Source organism: Garra rufa, chromosome 5 (genome assembly GCF_049309525.1).
Source record: "Garra rufa chromosome 5, GarRuf1.0, whole genome shotgun sequence".
Taxonomy (NCBI): Eukaryota; Metazoa; Chordata; class Actinopteri; order Cypriniformes; family Cyprinidae; genus Garra; species Garra rufa.
Genome location: NC_133365.1, coordinates 35,985,258 through 36,002,904, shown reverse-complemented (window position 1 = coordinate 36,002,904; position 17,647 = coordinate 35,985,258). Strand labels below are relative to the sequence as shown.

Genomic DNA, 17,647 nt, shown 5'->3' with positions numbered 1-17,647 from the left:
TTTCAAACATTGATAATAATAATAATAATAATAAATCAGCATATTAGAATGATTTCTAAGAATTAATTAAGACTGGAGTAATGATGCTCAAAATTCAGTTTTGAATCACAGGAATAAATTATTTTTTAAAGTATATTAAAATAGTAAACTATTATTTTAAATTGTAATAATGTTTCACAATATTGCAGTTTTTTTCTGCATTTTTGACCAAATAAGATTTTTTTTTTGTTCAGAAAGGACATATTAAATTGTTTATGTCTAATTGTTTTAGACATTTATAATGTTTCTATTTCATATAAAAAGCTGTTGTATTAACCCCTAAGCATTCCTGTCAAATTTAACTCTACGCTATGAGGTTAAGCATGTATTGGGGACACTGATGACAATAAAAAAAAAAAACTTAAGCACCAGATCATCATATTAGACTGATTTCTGAAGAATCATATGACACTAAAGAATTCAGCTTTGCACAGGAATAAAATACATTTTCAAATATATCAAAATTGAAATCAGTCATTTTAATTTGGAATAATATGATAATATATTGTACTTTATATAAAAAGTAAATACTGAAACCATGACCACATCACTTACCACCCTGAACAGGCACATAGGTGACCCGGTAGCTGTCTACACGGTTAGTAGACAAAGTCCAGTGAACAGTAGCCGACGTATCTGTCACATCAGAAAAGCGTATCCCCTTGGGTAACCCCAAACCTTGATAGGAATAAAACACACAGAAGAAACAAACAAAAATACACTGTTAAAAATGTGTGTTCAAGCATTTGACAGATAGGAGTCAAAAACAAAACCTTTCCCCAAAAACAACAAGTAATTTTGGACTGTAAGAGGAATAAAAATACAGTTGGTGTAAAGAAACTTCTTAAAATACCCCTTGTATCTTGAAGCAACAAATAGATGCATCAAAGTAAGCATTCAGGACATGAGGATGACCAACTGTGTGACTACAGAGAAAGGACACACAGACAAAGGCTCTGGCCTTAAAGCTATTTCTCTGCGCTGGACCTCAGAATCTCGCGTGACAGATGCAAGAAGATTAACTTGCCCCCCAGTACAGAGACACAATAATGTGACATGCCAACATCAAACACAAGTGGAAAATGAATCTCACTAATATAAAGAAGACTGCCACAGACAAGCACGCAATCAGGACAAATACACAAAATAGTTGGGCCCGCTTTGTAAATAAAAGTCTTGATGACACAGCAGTTACAAACAGAGAAAGTAAAACTGGTGAGAGAAGACTTGGATGCAACCCATTGGTGTTAATGAAAGACTCTCTGTGGACATAATAAGGAAAAAGAATATAATGAGTGATGTTGTAATTTGGTTAAAATGTGAAAGTAGGTTGGATGAACGGAAAAGACTTTACGACTGTGAACCGTGTTATGAGTTTTGACCAAACCTAGTAGCTGACAGAAACATTACAACATTGAAAATGAAGAAAACAAAAAGAGATAGTGGTTCCTCCAACAGCTTCTCTTAAAAATCCAAATACCTGTTTGAGCTACAGCCAAAATGGGCTGGAATTTCCGTCCCAAAATGATCCCAGAGATCTCGATTTCATACTCGGTATCTTCACGGAGAAGTCTCACTTCTTCTGTTCGCTTGTTTCCAGGTACAATGATATGGAGAGGTTGGGTCAGTCCGTTAGATTCGCTGACTTTGAGAGTGAATGTATCAAAGATGCCCTCTGGTGCTGTCCATGTGAGTTTAAAGCTGTGCGGGGTGATGTCCGAGACTGAAAGATGCTCCACTTCGGGTTCGGCTTCTGGTTGACAAAATGATAAAGTTGGTCTTTCTCTGTAAACTCTGTGTGGAATGTACTTAGAAGATGTTAAGTGGCCAAGAACTGCAAATGTGGTTTCCTAAACCAATTTTCCCATTTGTTGTGTTTGTTAAAAAGTCATATAAATTTGAGAAGGGGAAGACATTGCCGTTAGAGACAATTCGGCGATTATGTTACTCATGCATGAAAATAGGCTTCTTTAAAATCAATCATCTATCAATTGTTCCTATATCTATGACAGATGATGCTGAAATCAGTGAGCCAGTAAATTTAATTTACATACTTGGATTAGAATATGGAATGAGGTCTGTTGGTTAGTAGAAAAAAAAATTGACATTGATGAATTTTCCACTATTATATTAGGTTCCACCATCATAATTGTATCATCATATAATAGCAGTCGTGCAGGGTTCAAGACAGAGCTGTTCTAGGACAATGACATATCCATAATAATCATATTGACAGATGGGCTAATCCTGGAAATGCATTTTTGTCTAGTTTTTAGCTGATATTGCAAGAAGGCCAATGGCAATGAATGAATTCTGAGAGGGACGTCTCTCTTGAGAAGCAATTTTTGTGGTAAGGATATGTAAAACTGAAAACCTAAGGTCTCAGGAATGTCTTGACCACATGAACAATGCATTGTATTTTCAACAATAGCCTTGGATGTGCCAGAATGTGGTCCAGTTTTAATATGCCGTGGTTTGTTCTTCATCTTCATGTACCAAGATCCAGTTACTGTCTTACACACATTTTACATATTAGTTTTACTTTCTTTTACTTTAGTAGATGATAGCACCATAAGGTTTTTATTAAGTATTGAGGAGAAAATGGACCATGTTGGTTTAGCTGTTAGCTGCTAATACTGTTAAGACTGTACTTAATTTGAAATAGTTATTTTGCTCAGTCTAATTTCTAAAGACTGGTCAGAAAACATCATTCACTATCCTCTCCCGCCTTCATTTTTTTAAAGTTAGACATCAACTTTCTTAGTATTCCTCAATCTATTCATTAAGGTATAAAAGAATGTTTTCTGATTTAATTTTTTTTAATTCTAGTGACCCGAGGTGTATAAGTGTGTAAGTATATTTTTCCTGCGTAACAACAGGTAATATCTGATGACTCAATAAGTGCAATTCACCTTTATTCCTCCAACTGTTTGATAGACAATGATGAGGTGATGTTTCACATAATAGAGTGTTTTCACGAAGCGTCATCAATCTGCCATATTGGCCGAACTGAATGTAAACAATGCCATTGAAACAAACTGAACTCGCATATTTTGCTAATTACTGCTGCTGAAAATGATCAATTACCGTCATGTTTTGGGCTGTACTAACCAGTTGGACTCGGAAAAACATTTGGAGTACTATAGATTGCTAAAAGTTATAACAAATCAAGGAGAAGAGTGCAGAAAAACTGTCTGAAGAACAGAAGGCATTTGTGGTTGACCTGAACCAGGATTTCTAGGGCAAGAATCTTGACAACATGTTTGCTCTTATCATTTCCGGTAGGTAAAATATTAGGCTAATATCTTTACTGCTTGTACGTATGTTTACCATCTAATGAATTTTGTTTGTTTCCTGCTTACTAAGTCCTTTTCTATGATTTAGCAGCTTCCACACATTTTTTCCATGGTTTAGACAGCATAAATTAGCAGAACAATATGGCTGCGCATTTGGGTAACTGACCAAATCGTCAGTTACCCAGGTGCAAACCCTCTATTACCTCAGGCATAAAACAAAAGAATATCATCAGCAAAAATTGAATGCGCTTGAATAGCTTTACTGCAGGGCAATTACTGTATGCAATGAAATATAAGTATTACTGTCATTTGATGGTGGTTGTGGTGAATAAGCTGCCAGTGATCAAAATATTGATTTTGAAGTCACTGAAAATTATATATTTTGAGAATATGATGGCGACTATGAGCCAGATGCTGAATGTACTGGGAAAGTTTTAAAAGCTAACAAAATATGTTTTATTTTATCCTTTTGTAATTGTTATTAAAATATCAAGAGTTTTTAATGCTATTGCAGCATTTAGCGATCCATCTGTGTTGGATATATAGGTCTGTAGTGTCACTAAAGACCTGAATATGTAGTAATGATTGGCAAAACATCCATGCATTTAAGGGTTATCAATCCAGTAGTCAGACCCTAAATGTGTAATTTATTGATAATTGCAATTTAAAAGAGAACTGTCTGCTCTAGGTATACATACAGTGCAATTAACAAATTACGCAAAGGAAATTCAGTAGTTATACTGAAAACTGAGATCATAAATGTTCAAGAAACAATGTAGCATTGTTCCAAACTGACAATGCCTTAACAAGGCCTTGTTGTCCTAAAGTAATCTTTTATAAGAAAAGGGAAAAAAGCCCCTTGACCAGACTGAACCTCTTCTTCCTCTAAAGCTCTGGATGATGTGAAACAGAAAAGACATTTGTTGAATGTGGAAAAGTGTTGGAAATGAAAACCAGCGAGGACAAATCCCGCGGAGCTGTCCCTCTTCATTAGCACTGTTCACTTGTTTAAGAGTGTCAGCAGTGTTTGAGGCATTTCAAGAGTACTAACATGTGCTCTCCAAGGATCACTTTCATCTGACTGGCTTCTAAGTCGCTCCAGTTTGACAAAGAGGCATCTGTTTGTGGAGGTGGAAAAGGCGCCAGCTAACCTACAGAAACAAGGTCTGGAAGCAGTAATTCTACAGCAGGCAGCTTAAACCTCTGAGGGGGATATCTGTGTTGACACAGCTAAATGTTACAGCGGGGATACGCAAACCAAGTGGAGCGAGAAAGCTACCGAAGTTTCTGTAAATATTGTACACTTTTCTGATTTTAAAAGCTTGTGTTACTCAGGCCAGAGCGAAGCAAAAGTTCATGGGTCATGTGACTTGAATAGAGAGGAGGTTAACAGAAATCCAATCAGTTCCCCTTCTCCTCTGCCTATTTGCATGCAGACTTGAGAGACTGCTACAACTGTGGCCCCTGCAGCCACTGGCTGATAAACGCCAAGAAAATGTGTGAAAGTGAGGCATAAGAATGAGAAGTAGCGCAGGGTCAGAAAACTGGGCGTGCATACTGAAAAGATCCTTCACAAGAAGCGACAAAAACTCCTCAGGATCACTTCCATGGCAGTACACCCCAGCCCAGTCACCCGCTCTATTCGCTGACTCTCTATGGAGGGGCAAAACGTTGGTATGCGCCTAATAAATGTATGTTTGCTACAATACAACTTGTCTGGTTTGCTGGTAGACTATAAATGCCACAACCTAAATGATTTAAATTGACTCGCCGACAATGTGAGTTGAATGCCGCAGTCAATTAGAATGAAAAAGCCATCATTAGTCTAACTTTGTTTTGCCTGTTAAACACAAATGTACCAGCGATGACAGGCAGAGGTCATTTACTGCACCTGCAGGCTGTGCTGGTGATTATGCAGACGTGAATGTGTGGGGAGGCATTATGATGCAGTGCAGGTGTGCTCTGAATGTCAGTGTACTTCAACATATAATTCAGCAGACGGGAAGAGTGTCGACATTTCACAGAAATTGTCACTGAGTTAAAAGACGCTTGGTTTGTTAGTGCTATGCACATTTGAGAGATTATAACTGTCTGAAATCATATACTGCATTTGATTATGAACTTACTTGACAGGTGTTAAGGTACTGTTTGTTCTACAAGTAAGCATGAGTTATAACAGTATAAATACAATTTAGCCATGTTGGTATCATCATATATATGATACAACTTCTGACAAAAGCTACATTGCTCCTTGCTTTTTACGAATACTGTATGATGTCCAGTGCATCACATGTTTTATGAAAAATGTTTATTCTGATATATTATATTTGATATATTGCTTTTCTCATAATATATAAAGAAACAGGCTTATTCGGACTCCGGAATTTATTCTGGATTCAGTCATGTTGGATGAGCCTTCATTACAGTACGTAAAATTTTGGGGTCAGCAAGATTTTGAAAAATATTTGTGAAACTTTTGTAACACTAAAATTGTGAAATTACAGTTCAAAATACCTGTTTTCTAGAAATCTTGTATAACCATATAAAATTGCATTTTAGTTAGTGCATCAATGCACTTTTGATTAATGCATCCATATGCTGAAAAAAAGTATTAATTCATTGAGATTTCTTCTGAAATCAGTCATATTGGATGTGGCTGCATTATATTCATTATTTTGTTGAAAATGCCCAAATATTTACCTTCTGTATTAAAGGGATAGTTCACCCAATAATTTAAATTCTGACATTATTACTCATTCTCGTGTTGTCCCAAACCCATAAGATCTTCATTCATCTTCGGAACACAAATTAAGATATTTTTGATGAAATCCACGTAACTGACACATTGAAGGCAAGAAAGGTAGTAAGGACATCATTAAAATAGTCCATGTGACATCAGTAGTTCAACCATAAATTTTTCCAGGATTTTTTTATGCAACTTAACAATAAAAGAAGCCCAAAGTCGCATAAAACTGACAGGGAAGAGAAGAAATGGTTGAATAAAGTCGTTATTTTTTTGTGTTCCAAATATGAACAAAGGTCTTACGGGTTTGGAATGACATGAGGATGAGTAACTAATGACAGAATTTTCATTTTTGGGCGAACTAACTATTTTTAATTGTGGAAAATACATGAAATACGAGTTGGAAACTAATGTTAGTACTAGATGATAGTAGGTGAAGAGATGAACACACTATGAAGACTGCAAAAACTGGTTGAAATAATACAAAATGTGTTAGTTTTAATTCACCATGTAATGTGATGAAGTGTACATTAAAAGAGAAAAGAGGTTAGTGAGTGTGACTTCTTGAGACACAGAATTTGATCCAAAGAAAACCGGAAGAGATGACCAAGCTGGTCCAAGATTGGGCAAGAATTTGTACCTGTGATGGCTTCAGCAAAGACAGGATCTAAGAGCTCTCCCTTGTAGAGCCCATACAGTGTGACCCTGTAGAAAGTACTAGGGGAGAGGTCAGTGATAGCCAGGCTGAACTCCTGGCTGGATAGTGTATGGTTCTGGCCATCAGATAAGCCATCTGGGTCAGACACTTCAACTAGAAAGCCCTCAACCTCTCCTCTGTCCAGCTCCCAGGACACAGTGAAGCTGTCCCAGGACATATCAGAGATGGTGATGTTGCCCACCTGAGGTTTCTCTTCATCTAGATGACAAACAAATCAGATCAGATAATTAATTTGGCAAGAAATGGTACATATAGGAGAAGAACATCATAGGTAATGGTAAACAAGTTTGGCTGATTTCTCTGTTTAAGATGATGGTCGTTTTTATTGCTTGGAGCTGAATGAACTGAATTAAAAACAAACAAACAAAGAAGACACTTAAAAATCCACACTGCATCATTATTCAAAACAATGCAAAGCATTTTAAAAATTAGAGGGACAAATCCATGTTATGAGCAACAATAAACCTTTTAATTGTTACTCCTAACAAATTAATCTCCATCTGTTCCAAAGAGAACAGGAACATCTGTCAATGCAATGAAAAAAAACACAGTAATAACTGTGAGTAATAACTTTCAGAAAGTTGTAGTGACAAACAAACTAATTTGCAGTCTTTTCTCTTGCAACCTATTAACATCCAAGCACCAGCTTGCTGAGACAGCTTTAGTATTAATGGCCCTGAGAAAAGCCATTAATTTTTGAAGGTCCTGCCTAGCCTGCCTGAGCAGAGGTACGCTGAACACTTCAAATATGGAAGGCAGCCATGCAGCACGGTGCATTGCAACCTATAATTGAACATCATTGTGCATTGTCAGCATTCACAGACGAAGAGGGGGCAGATAGCTAAGAGAGATGCACGGTGGGCTAACCATTATCCTGTCTATGCACATTCAAGAGGGCAGAAACGTGGCGTGCAAATAGGGTAAGAGACAATGGGGATGAAGTGAATGACCTTCCCAGGCATAAGGGCCGGTTGTTGCTTTTGAAACCTGGAGATGAAACAATACAAAGCTGTCAAACAGCAAAACAACTCATTGATCATCTCGTGCCATTCATGGGAACTGAAATTTGGTGAATTTGATTCATTTTGCACACTTATCCAATAGAGTTCCCTCCCTCCCCTGAAAGCGGCCCACGTATGTCTGAGAAATGGCCTTCACTGCACGCATGCATGAATGAGAGGAGATAGAATAAAAGAATGGCTTTATCACTGTGAGATCCTCAAGCCATAAAGCCTTTTTTGTACACATGCAAAAGCCATAAAGGTGTGGTTCCATTTATAGTTGTTTGGTGAATTTTCAGGGAGGCAAATTTTCGCAGGTCATTTCATTTTTGAAGGTGATTTCTATGCCTTGCTTTATACTGTAAATAGCCACATTATTGACCTTTTTGGCCCATGAAATTTTGCTGAAAATTCACTTATGTGACCATACCTTAACACAACATAACATAACTTTGTGCATGCATATGTGACTGTTTGCTCTATCCTTTTTGCCCCGGTGGTGTCCTCATGTGTTTCCTTTGAGATGATCTTGGTCATCAGGTCTCCATGTTACAAGCTGAAACTCTTATAATCATGCCAGAGAAGCATTCAGTAAACAGAAGAAAGCCCAGACCCTAAAGGTCTCCCTGCCCCCCACCTTCTAGTTTCCATCGGGTCTGAGGGAAGTGTATACCCATGTTTGTGTGCTGTGTCTAAGGCCGATAATGGCTGCTGAAATAAATGCATTGGGATTATAGTGCTGGTGATTTCAGAGACAACATTTTAACAGGCGGCTCAGCATGTGTCCTATTTATCAGTCCGCCCCACAGTTCATTGTGGTCAAATCACGCAAATCCAAAAGGGGAGTGGGCTCACTCTGACGATTATCACATGAATGAGCTTTCTGTATGTGTGTGCGAGAGTGTGTGTGTTTGGGGTCTTGAGAAACACTATATCTGTTGTCTTGCCTTGGCAACCAAAGCAAACAACTGATGTTAAATTTTGTGGCTTATTGGTGTTAGTTAAAGATTATTCCATTATATAAGCAAGAACATTTTGGTAACAAAAATCTGGAAGCAAGTGCCTTCCTGTCCACAGAGATTTTGGGGTTACACTGGATTTTCTTTAAAGAGAAAAATAAACCCACATGCCATTAATGAGGGCAGAGAATAGGGTTATTATGCTTCAGTTTCCAGTACATGGTGGCGTATTGACAATATTAATGTTTTGAGATTTTTATAGAAGTTTTCTCATGATAAAAAGCTACAGAATGTTTAATTAAAATTCACAGAACAAGGACTGCAGTATCTCCAAACTCCAAAAGAAATATTTAAACTTATGGAGGAAAAAGAATGAAGATAATAAATTCCAGAGTTGCATTCAGATCCTCAGTGGCCTGCTGAATAAATGTTTATGAATGAAAAAAAAATTGAAAGTTTATTTTATGATCCAAACCAATTGCTTTTGTCTCTCTAGAGGCAAGAGAAAAGGGAGCGTGAAGATGCTTTCTTAATATATGAATGAAAATGTAACTAACTAAAATGCATACTAACCTGTGGATGCTGACAGAGTGGCTGGCGCACTCATCTTTCTTCCTCTCTTGGCAGCCAGGCTGATGGTGTACTGCGTGCCGGGAATCAGGTCAGTCAGGATGTAGATGTTGGCAGCACCAGGTACCTCCAATTTAGTTTCTGTGCCATCCGGAGATGTAAACACTAGCTCATAGGTGTCGATTTTAGCAACCGGCCTCTTCCAAGCCAGTGCCAATGTGTTCTCCATGGTCTCACTTACTATAAGGTCTTTGGGGGCATCAAGATCTAAGAGGATAGAGACATGAAATTAAAAGATTAGTTCTTTAAAAAAAAAAAATTCTCATGTCCCAGCCTGTGTACAACAGGAGAAATTGTGAAGAAACTGGTTTTCATGCAATTAAAATAAATGGGAATTGGAGCTTTTAAGCTTCAAAAAGTATGCAAAAGCACTATAAATATAATTTTCTGAAGCTACTTTTGATAATCTAGGGAGCTGTTAAAGGATTAGTTCACTTCCAGGATATACATTTCCTGATAAGTTACTCACCACTGTCATCCAAGATGTTAATGTCTTTCATTCTTCAATCGAAAAGAAATTAAGGCTTTTAAGGAAAAGCACTGCAGGATTTTTCTCCACATAGTGGGCTTCAGTGGTGCCCAAAGGGTTGAAGATCCAAATTGCAGTTTGAATGCAGCTTCAAAGGGCTCTACATGATCCCAGCCGAAGAATAAGAATCGTATCTAGTGAAACGATCCTGAAGCTGCATTGAAACTGGAATTTAGACCTTCAACCCATTGGGCACCATTTAAGTCCACTATATGGAAAAAAATCTTGAAATGTTTTCCTCAAAAACCTTAATTTCTTTTCGAATGAAGAAAGAAAAACATGAACATCTTGGATGACATAGGGGTGAGTATATTATCAGGATTTTTTTTATTCTGGAAATGAACTAAGCCTTTAAAAATTGCAACCAGATCACTGAGTTAGCGAGTTTAACTTGAGAACTGAACAAGCCATTTATACCTGTTTTGTGAACTGAATTCATTAAAATGATCCAACGTAAAAGAATGAATCATTTACAAATCCAACATAAACAAACCAAAAAATGCTACGGTGGATGTCACTATTTTCAATAAATCATAATTTACATCATGGTCTATTTGTCAAACAAAGGCTTTAGACGATTTGGATTTTGGCAGAGGAGTCATGGACAATTTTTATGACACATGAGCATTTTGTTTTGGTGCTTTTTTTATTTTGGTACCTGGCAGCCCGAGTCCTCATTCACTTTTGACTTATGAGTGAGTGAGTGAATCGCTTTTCCTTTTCCTGTGTAATGTTCATTCCTTTCAGAATGAACGTTACATACCAAACAACTGCACTTTATTACAACAATAGAACTCACATGTACTTTTAACTCTGCTAATAAGAGGAGAAAAGAGGGAAGACAAGCACATTGAATGAAGTAAAATAAATTACATATCAATTACTGACCATTTTGTTAAGTCTTACCAGTCACAGCATTGGTTGTCGCAGGCAAACTCTCACGTTCTTCCTTGATTGATGTCACTCCCATTCCATACTCTGTCCCGGGCCGAAGGCCTAAGAAAGAGGCCATCAAATTCAATCCTCTCAAATCATTAGACAAACGAAACCATTCATCTCTCACATTAGTTGTTTTTGGAACCTCCATGGTAGGCAATTGTTTTTGTACTTGCCACAGTGCGGTTTCGATTTCATCTGCACGCCATATCAATCTAATGCCTTTCATTGGCCGCATCAAAGAGCTTCTCCACAGGCCAGAAACAATATTTACCATCATACAAGAGATTCTCAGATCCCCACAGCCCCCATTCACAAGAGCCCTTAGCCCAAATCCCACACTTTACCCCTCTTAATGCCTGTATTGGCTCCTGCAGAGGTCACTGTGCTGGAGTCCTCCAGCATGAAATTACGCCTAATGCAGAGGAAGCTCATTATCAATAAAATCACAGGCGTGACGGCAATTACAGATAATAACTGTGTGAAAGAGACAACTAGTGAGATGTATGTGTGAGAGAGAGACTCTGCGTTATTAGCCGAACAGATCGTCTGCCTTATTTACAGGGAACAGGCCTCCCAAGGACAAAGGAGCAAACCAGACAAAGAATCTATTATCCATTTTGAATATATTTTTTCTCCCAGCCATGATAATCCCTGCTTGCGGTAACACATGGTTGTAGAGAATAAGAATTAGCGCAGGAGATTGCCTCAAAGCACAAGTGTATAATAGAAGTGCTGCTGCGACGAAGAAAGCCTCCTCTTTCCCTTTTTGACTGGGATTTTCACATTGAAGCACCAGTGTTACTTCATTTAGGACATGGATAAGGCATTGCCAACAAAAAGGATAGCATCTCATTCACTTTTAGTCATGTAAACGTTGCATGTTACTAAAACAAAGGTACTCATTTAAAGGTTGTATCAGCGATTTCTAGCCTGAAACATAAAGTGCCAAATTCAGCTGACCTTTCATCACGATCAGCTCGCTGCCTGCCCCATAAATTGTCTGTGAAAAAAACGCGTCTCTCTGGTCAGCCTAGGGTCCGAGATATGCCAAAAAAACAATCGGCACTACCAACCTTTCCACAGATAAACAAACAGTGTTCCAACCAATCAGCGTCAGGGGTTTGGTGTTGTGGACTTTCGCTCCGCCTCCCTCACATCCCTGCACCAGTACGAAAGTCCACAACACCAAACCCCTGATGCTGATTGGTTGGAACACTGTTTGTTTATCTGTGGAATAGTTGATAGCGCGTTTTTTTGGCATATCTCGGACCCTAGGCTGACCAGAGAGACGCGTTTTTTTCACAGACAATTTATGGGGCAGGCAGCGAGCGGATCGTGAAGAAAGGTCAGCTGAAATTGACACTTTATGCTTTAGGCTAGAAATCGCTGATACAACCTTTAAGTGTTAAAGGGGGCATGAACTGAGAAAATACAATTTCCTTGATCTTTCGACATATAAGAGGTCATTGTACTATAAAAACATATTCTAAGTTTCAGAACTCAAAAAGAGCTTATATTGCAGTCGATATGCCAAAACGACAGCTCTTGGAATGTTCTACTCTATGATGTAATAATGTTAATAAGCACCGCCTCCGCAGTAGAAGATCGACACCGCTGCCTGTTTACCCCGCCCATCGATTCACACATTTAGTGTGTTACGAGAAAAGCGAACATGCAGGTCTATGCAGAACAGTGTTGCCAAGTTGGGCTACTTTCATACTGTTGCCGTGGGGTGTTTTTAATGTCCGTGGGTTGAAAGGGACCCCTATAACGTAATATTTAGCCCCTGGAATGCTAATTTTACCAGAGGAACTCCACCACAAAATGTGCATTTTACCCCCTGGAACGCAATTGTTACTGGTGGACGCCCCTCGAAACATGATTGGGCTACTTTTGGGCTAGGTTTGAGTAGCAATTGGGCGGGTTTTGTTGTGAAAACCTGGCAACCTTGACACAAGTTGTGGAGAAACAGTATTTGCATTGTAGAACGAGAAATCGTTGCAACACGAATCGAGAAATGATTCAGTATCGATTCTGAGATTTTCCAAACACATCGCAATTCTTTCTCAAATCGATTCTGAGCTTAGTTTTGCTTGCTTTAGAAACAGCAGTGCTCTGCTTGTTTCCAAATCCTTACACGCACTTTAACCTAAAATATTCATTCATACAATTCGAAAAGGTTGAAGCGAATTACAAAGATGTTCACAGTGGGCTGTTTACATTAATCTCGCATCATAAAAGCATTCTGAGCTGAGGTGAAATTAAATGACTCAAACGAACACACAAGTGTTCTTCAGCACTCTTTCTTTCGTGAGTGTTTGAGTGTGCGGATAAAAACTACATTAGAGCGCCACCTGCTTTTAAATAAGCTCAGAATCAATTCCAAAGAGAATCACAATGCATCCGGAAGATCTCAGAATCGATCCACAAATTGTTTTATAGTCCCATCCCTACTGTGTTGCCTTCCTTCTGATCTGAACATTATGAAAGAGTGAATTAACTTTTTTTCAGTCACTTTTCAATAAAGACCGCATCAGTAAGAACTCTGTCTTTTGTTTACTTCATTTTACCGCGGATTCGTTTACAGACAAGGCACAATTTTGACTTTCAAAAAGATTAAAACTAAAAGACGCTGTGCAGACTATAATGGATCTGACAATAATGTCGCAACACAAGTGTGAGTAACTGTTTTCATTACGTGGTCACTATTGTTCTGTCTCTTTTTATAGATTGTTTGATACAGTATGTATTGTACTGAATCACAACAGCATCTAACTATGAGGAATGTACATTGTCAAACATACACAACTAGCTAATCATAACAGTGGGCGTTTACTTCCGTGGATGTCTACAATCCGCCATTCCTATTCAAAAAGGGCGTTCTGATGAGGGTGTGAGGACATGAAATAGCCTGTTGCTGCTAAATTATGATGTTTTTAATGTAAAAATTGTCAACATTATAAGTGGACATTAGAGAATAGTACAAAATATAAAACAAAGGCAGTTAATGACCACTTTAATAAGTACAAGTACGGAACAAAAAAAAAATTAAGAATTTTTTTTTAATTAGCCTGATTCTATTCACACCTACAGTGGGATTCCAATTATTTTAAATCCTTTTTGAGAATGCTTTCCAAAAATGTGACTTCACACTTCAATACCTGAGAACTACATTTCTAATTTCAAGAGGATACAAATGGCTTGGATGTGCAGATGGGTCACTTTCAAGTAATAAAATAAACTGGTTTACTGAAAATTACTCTAGTGTTTGGTGCGCACTGCAGCTGAGCCTAATTTTATTCCAGTTTTCAAACTCTATGATCTGTTGTGGTTAGTAATCTCTGGAGAAGAATTACTGTGCAATTCAAATTGGCCTCTCACCAGTGATTTTAGCCTGAGTGGTGTCTTGCGGGCCGCTTGGGAAGACCAGTTCTCCGTGCTCCCCTCCAGAAAGTGGGCCGTATTTGACGCGGTAACTGAGGACATTGGCTTTGCTGTTTTTCCACTCCAGAGTTATGCTCTCATCTGTCTCTTCAACTGCCTTGAGGTGCTTGGGGGCATCGAGGTCTGAAACACGCCAACATGTGGATGAAAGAAAATACTTCCTGTAGACGTACGCTTATCCTCCAGGGCAAGACAAAGAAAATTGCTTCAAAATGCAGGTTTATCAGTAGACCTGCTAAGGCAGACTGAATTTTCACTTTAGGTTCTGAAGTGATTTGTAGTTGTTGAAAGGAATTTGTACCTGTAGTGAAGGTCTCATACACTGGAAAGCTGGTCATTTCTCCCCTTCGGGCCATGAGAGAGACTTCATACTCTGTGTCAGGATACAGCTTAGCCAGATGGTACTGTGTATCCAAGGAGGAAAGCTCGATTGTTTTCCTGTCTGTGGAATCTGCGTTTGGGCCATAAGACATAGAGATCCCGTCCACCTGAGCGACAGGCTGAAACCAGGTGATAAGGGCTGTAGAGTCTGTCACATCACGCACATCTACCTGGCTGGGAGCATCAATCACTGCGGATGGGAAGAGAAGTTTGTGACAGCTAGGAAAAAATCTACAAAACAGGAACTTTTATGCAAGCTAAATACAGTTTTTGATGTCAAGAACCTCCAAAAATGATGATTGCCCTTCTAAAATATAATAGCAGATATACAGTTTTATTTTTAAAGATCCATTTATACTATGTGGGAAAAATATTAAGAGTGATATTAGTAATTTAGTTTTATGATTTGTATTCATGATTATACAGATGCATGCATATCTACGTCCCTACATGTGACAATAAGACCATGGAATTTTATTTGCACACCTGCAAACAGGGCCTTATTTTCATGGTAAAATCAGTTTGTTAGATTAGGAAATGTACTGAGGGCTCATACTTATGTGAGCGTAAGATAATATAGAGGAACTGCATGCAGCTTAGAGCAGATTTGTGCATGTGAGATGCTCCAATGCACCAGTTATCTCACGGGAGGACAGCCTCTCATGTTGCTGAGTGGTGCCTCCCACACACACAGAGTGAGGGAGAGAACTCACTTTGAGCAATTAGTCCCTCTTTAATGCAAATCCTATGTGGCACAAGCCGAAGAAATGGAGTAGATGGAGCGTTAGAGGCATGCTGGGAGATTTTTTTTAGACATTTGTAAGACAGCAAAAACAGCCTGTCATGAAGGGAAACTCTGGTTACTTGCACTGACAGCATAAAAAGCCAATGTTATAACGGCACATCACTTTCTAATATAATCTTTGGTGCGTTCTAAAAGAAGTTAGTGATAAAAGTGAAAGGATATTTGGGAAATGTCACAATGGTAAAATGTTTTTCAGCAAACCACAAGCCATTTTTGAAGTATAAAATTTGAGGGTAAACCCTAATCCTACAATCATGTCATATCATATAGTTGAAGAGGATGAAAAAGCTTGTAATGCTCGGTTCTGTAGATATTGCACAGGATACATGGAGTAATACAAGAATGTTTATAATATTTACAATGTAACTTTAGTTTTGTACTGATAGACGGTGATGGACTCAACATCAAATTATCAAATAGGTGTATGTAAACTTTGTCTTCAACTGTATTTTAGCTAGTCTGGTGTTGTAAGGCACATGACAAGCATACAAGTGTTAAAGCCTTGCAAAATAAAGTCTTGAAAAACTAACACTTACATATCCAGTTATTTAAACTTAAAATAATAATTTGAAATCTTCAGCAGCTCACTGCACTGCAAATGACTGCCAATTAAAATAAACCGCTGACGACTCTTTCTAATTTCAGGTAAGACATCCTGTCTCTTTAAAATGTAAAAAAAAAAAAGGCCTGAAAATAAGCAGACCGGTCAAGGCTGCCAGTTAATTACTATTGACAGCTGCTTACTTGTGACAACGTTCCTGCTGGCTGGGGGTCCACGGGTGTTGTTCTTTACGACCTCAAGCTTGACTTCATACTCTTGCCCAGGTCCAAGACCAGACTGCTCAAAGGTGGTCTCAGGAGGGGTGAGAGAGTTCGAAATCTCTCCATCCTCTTCTTTCTGCCATTCAAAAACAGATTCAGAACTGAATTGGTGAATATATTAAATCTAATAACAGATCGCTGGTCAAAGGTTCTGCTGGTTAATAAAAAAAACCCTCAAATCTTCAAAGAAGAAACAAAGTCAAGCTCCCATGAACTACAGGGTAATGAGAGGGTGTCCTGAGAGTAAACACTTTGGTCTATTAGCTGATTCTACTTGGATGAGTGTTTTATTTCACAGTGAGAGTTATTTTGGCATTGACATCCCTAAACTTGATGCGTGAATGAGACTGCCAAGCTGTGTTTTGAAAGAGGTATGTAGGGGAGGTTTGCATGTTCTAATGGTGCTGTTTTTTGGAGTTTGCATAAGCCCTTGAGAAAGAAAATAAAGCATTACAGAGACAATAGCAGTTCTGTGGCACATGGTCACGCATGCTGTTGCCAGGAGCTTCTTAGAGGGTTTTGTCTTGAAAACCGCAGACTTCTCGACAGTAGCTTTTTGCTTAGTGGCACCACTCAGCTATTTTCCACTGGGCGCCTTTTGAGCTTCTCATTTTATACTATTACTTGCAAACAGAACGGCCCTTTTATATTACATCTGTTAGGAGAAAATATTAGGGCAAAGATACCCTTTTGGATCACAGCCACCCTAGAGACTTACAGATGATGCCAGGACACTCACTGTGTTTCTGAAGATGAGGTTCCAGCCATCAAAAGGGACGTTCAAGGGGTCCCACTCAACCTCCACTGAGGTCTCTCTAACCGATTTGAATTTCAGACCCTCGGGTTCAGGAAGATCTGATTTTAGGATATGAAGCAGTTTAGCAAAATATACTGAGGACAAAATAACAAGTAATTTTTTTCTAAGCATGATGGTGGGTGACTTACGTGTGGATATTCTGGCACTGACAGGGACACTCATCTTGCTGTTCAGGACAGCAAAGACACTAATCAGGTACTCTATGCCAGGCTCAAGCTCTCTAATAGTGGCTGTCTTCTTTTCACCAGAGACTCTCATTTCCATCTCCAAACCGCCAGGAGCCGTAGGTGCATAGGTGATAAGATACTCTGTCACAAGCATTTCATTGACCCAGGCAAGGTCTACTGTTTCTGGATCGACCACAGTCACAGTCAGGTCTCTGGGTGGGGAGACTGTGGATTGAAACATGTCAAATTATTGACTTTATCTTAGTTAAGAACCTCTGAATAAAAAAAGAAAATGCAGGAATGATTTTATCATTTGTTTTGTTCATGTTACTTACAATGCAAACACACATTTTTTAC

The 17,647-nt window shown here is 38.5% G+C and overlaps 1 protein-coding gene across 5 annotated transcripts in view; it reads right to left on the bottom strand.

The window, feature by feature from the left end:
* The window catches only part of tncb (tenascin Cb), a 43,375-nt gene that overhangs the window by 8,849 nt on the left and 16,879 nt on the right, over positions 1 to 17,647 (bottom strand). For 2 of the 5 annotated variants that reach the window (XM_073839924.1, XM_073839925.1), the window contains exons 4-13: positions 17,252 to 17,515; positions 17,046 to 17,161; positions 16,229 to 16,382; positions 14,600 to 14,869; positions 14,236 to 14,421; positions 10,822 to 10,911; positions 9,330 to 9,593; positions 6,719 to 6,994; positions 1,520 to 1,792; positions 595 to 717 (exon numbers count right to left, since the gene is read on the bottom strand). In XM_073839924.1, the coding sequence (XP_073696025.1) occupies positions 595 to 717; positions 1,520 to 1,792; positions 6,719 to 6,994; positions 9,330 to 9,593; positions 10,822 to 10,911; positions 14,236 to 14,421; positions 14,600 to 14,869; positions 16,229 to 16,382; positions 17,046 to 17,161; positions 17,252 to 17,515 (2,016 nt within the window). The remainder of the gene's footprint in view (positions 1 to 594; positions 718 to 1,519; positions 1,793 to 6,718; positions 6,995 to 9,329; positions 9,594 to 10,821; positions 10,912 to 14,235; positions 14,422 to 14,599; positions 14,870 to 16,228; positions 16,383 to 17,045; positions 17,162 to 17,251; positions 17,516 to 17,647) is intronic. The other 3 variants (XM_073839926.1, XM_073839928.1, XM_073839927.1) reach the window with 2 other exon arrangements.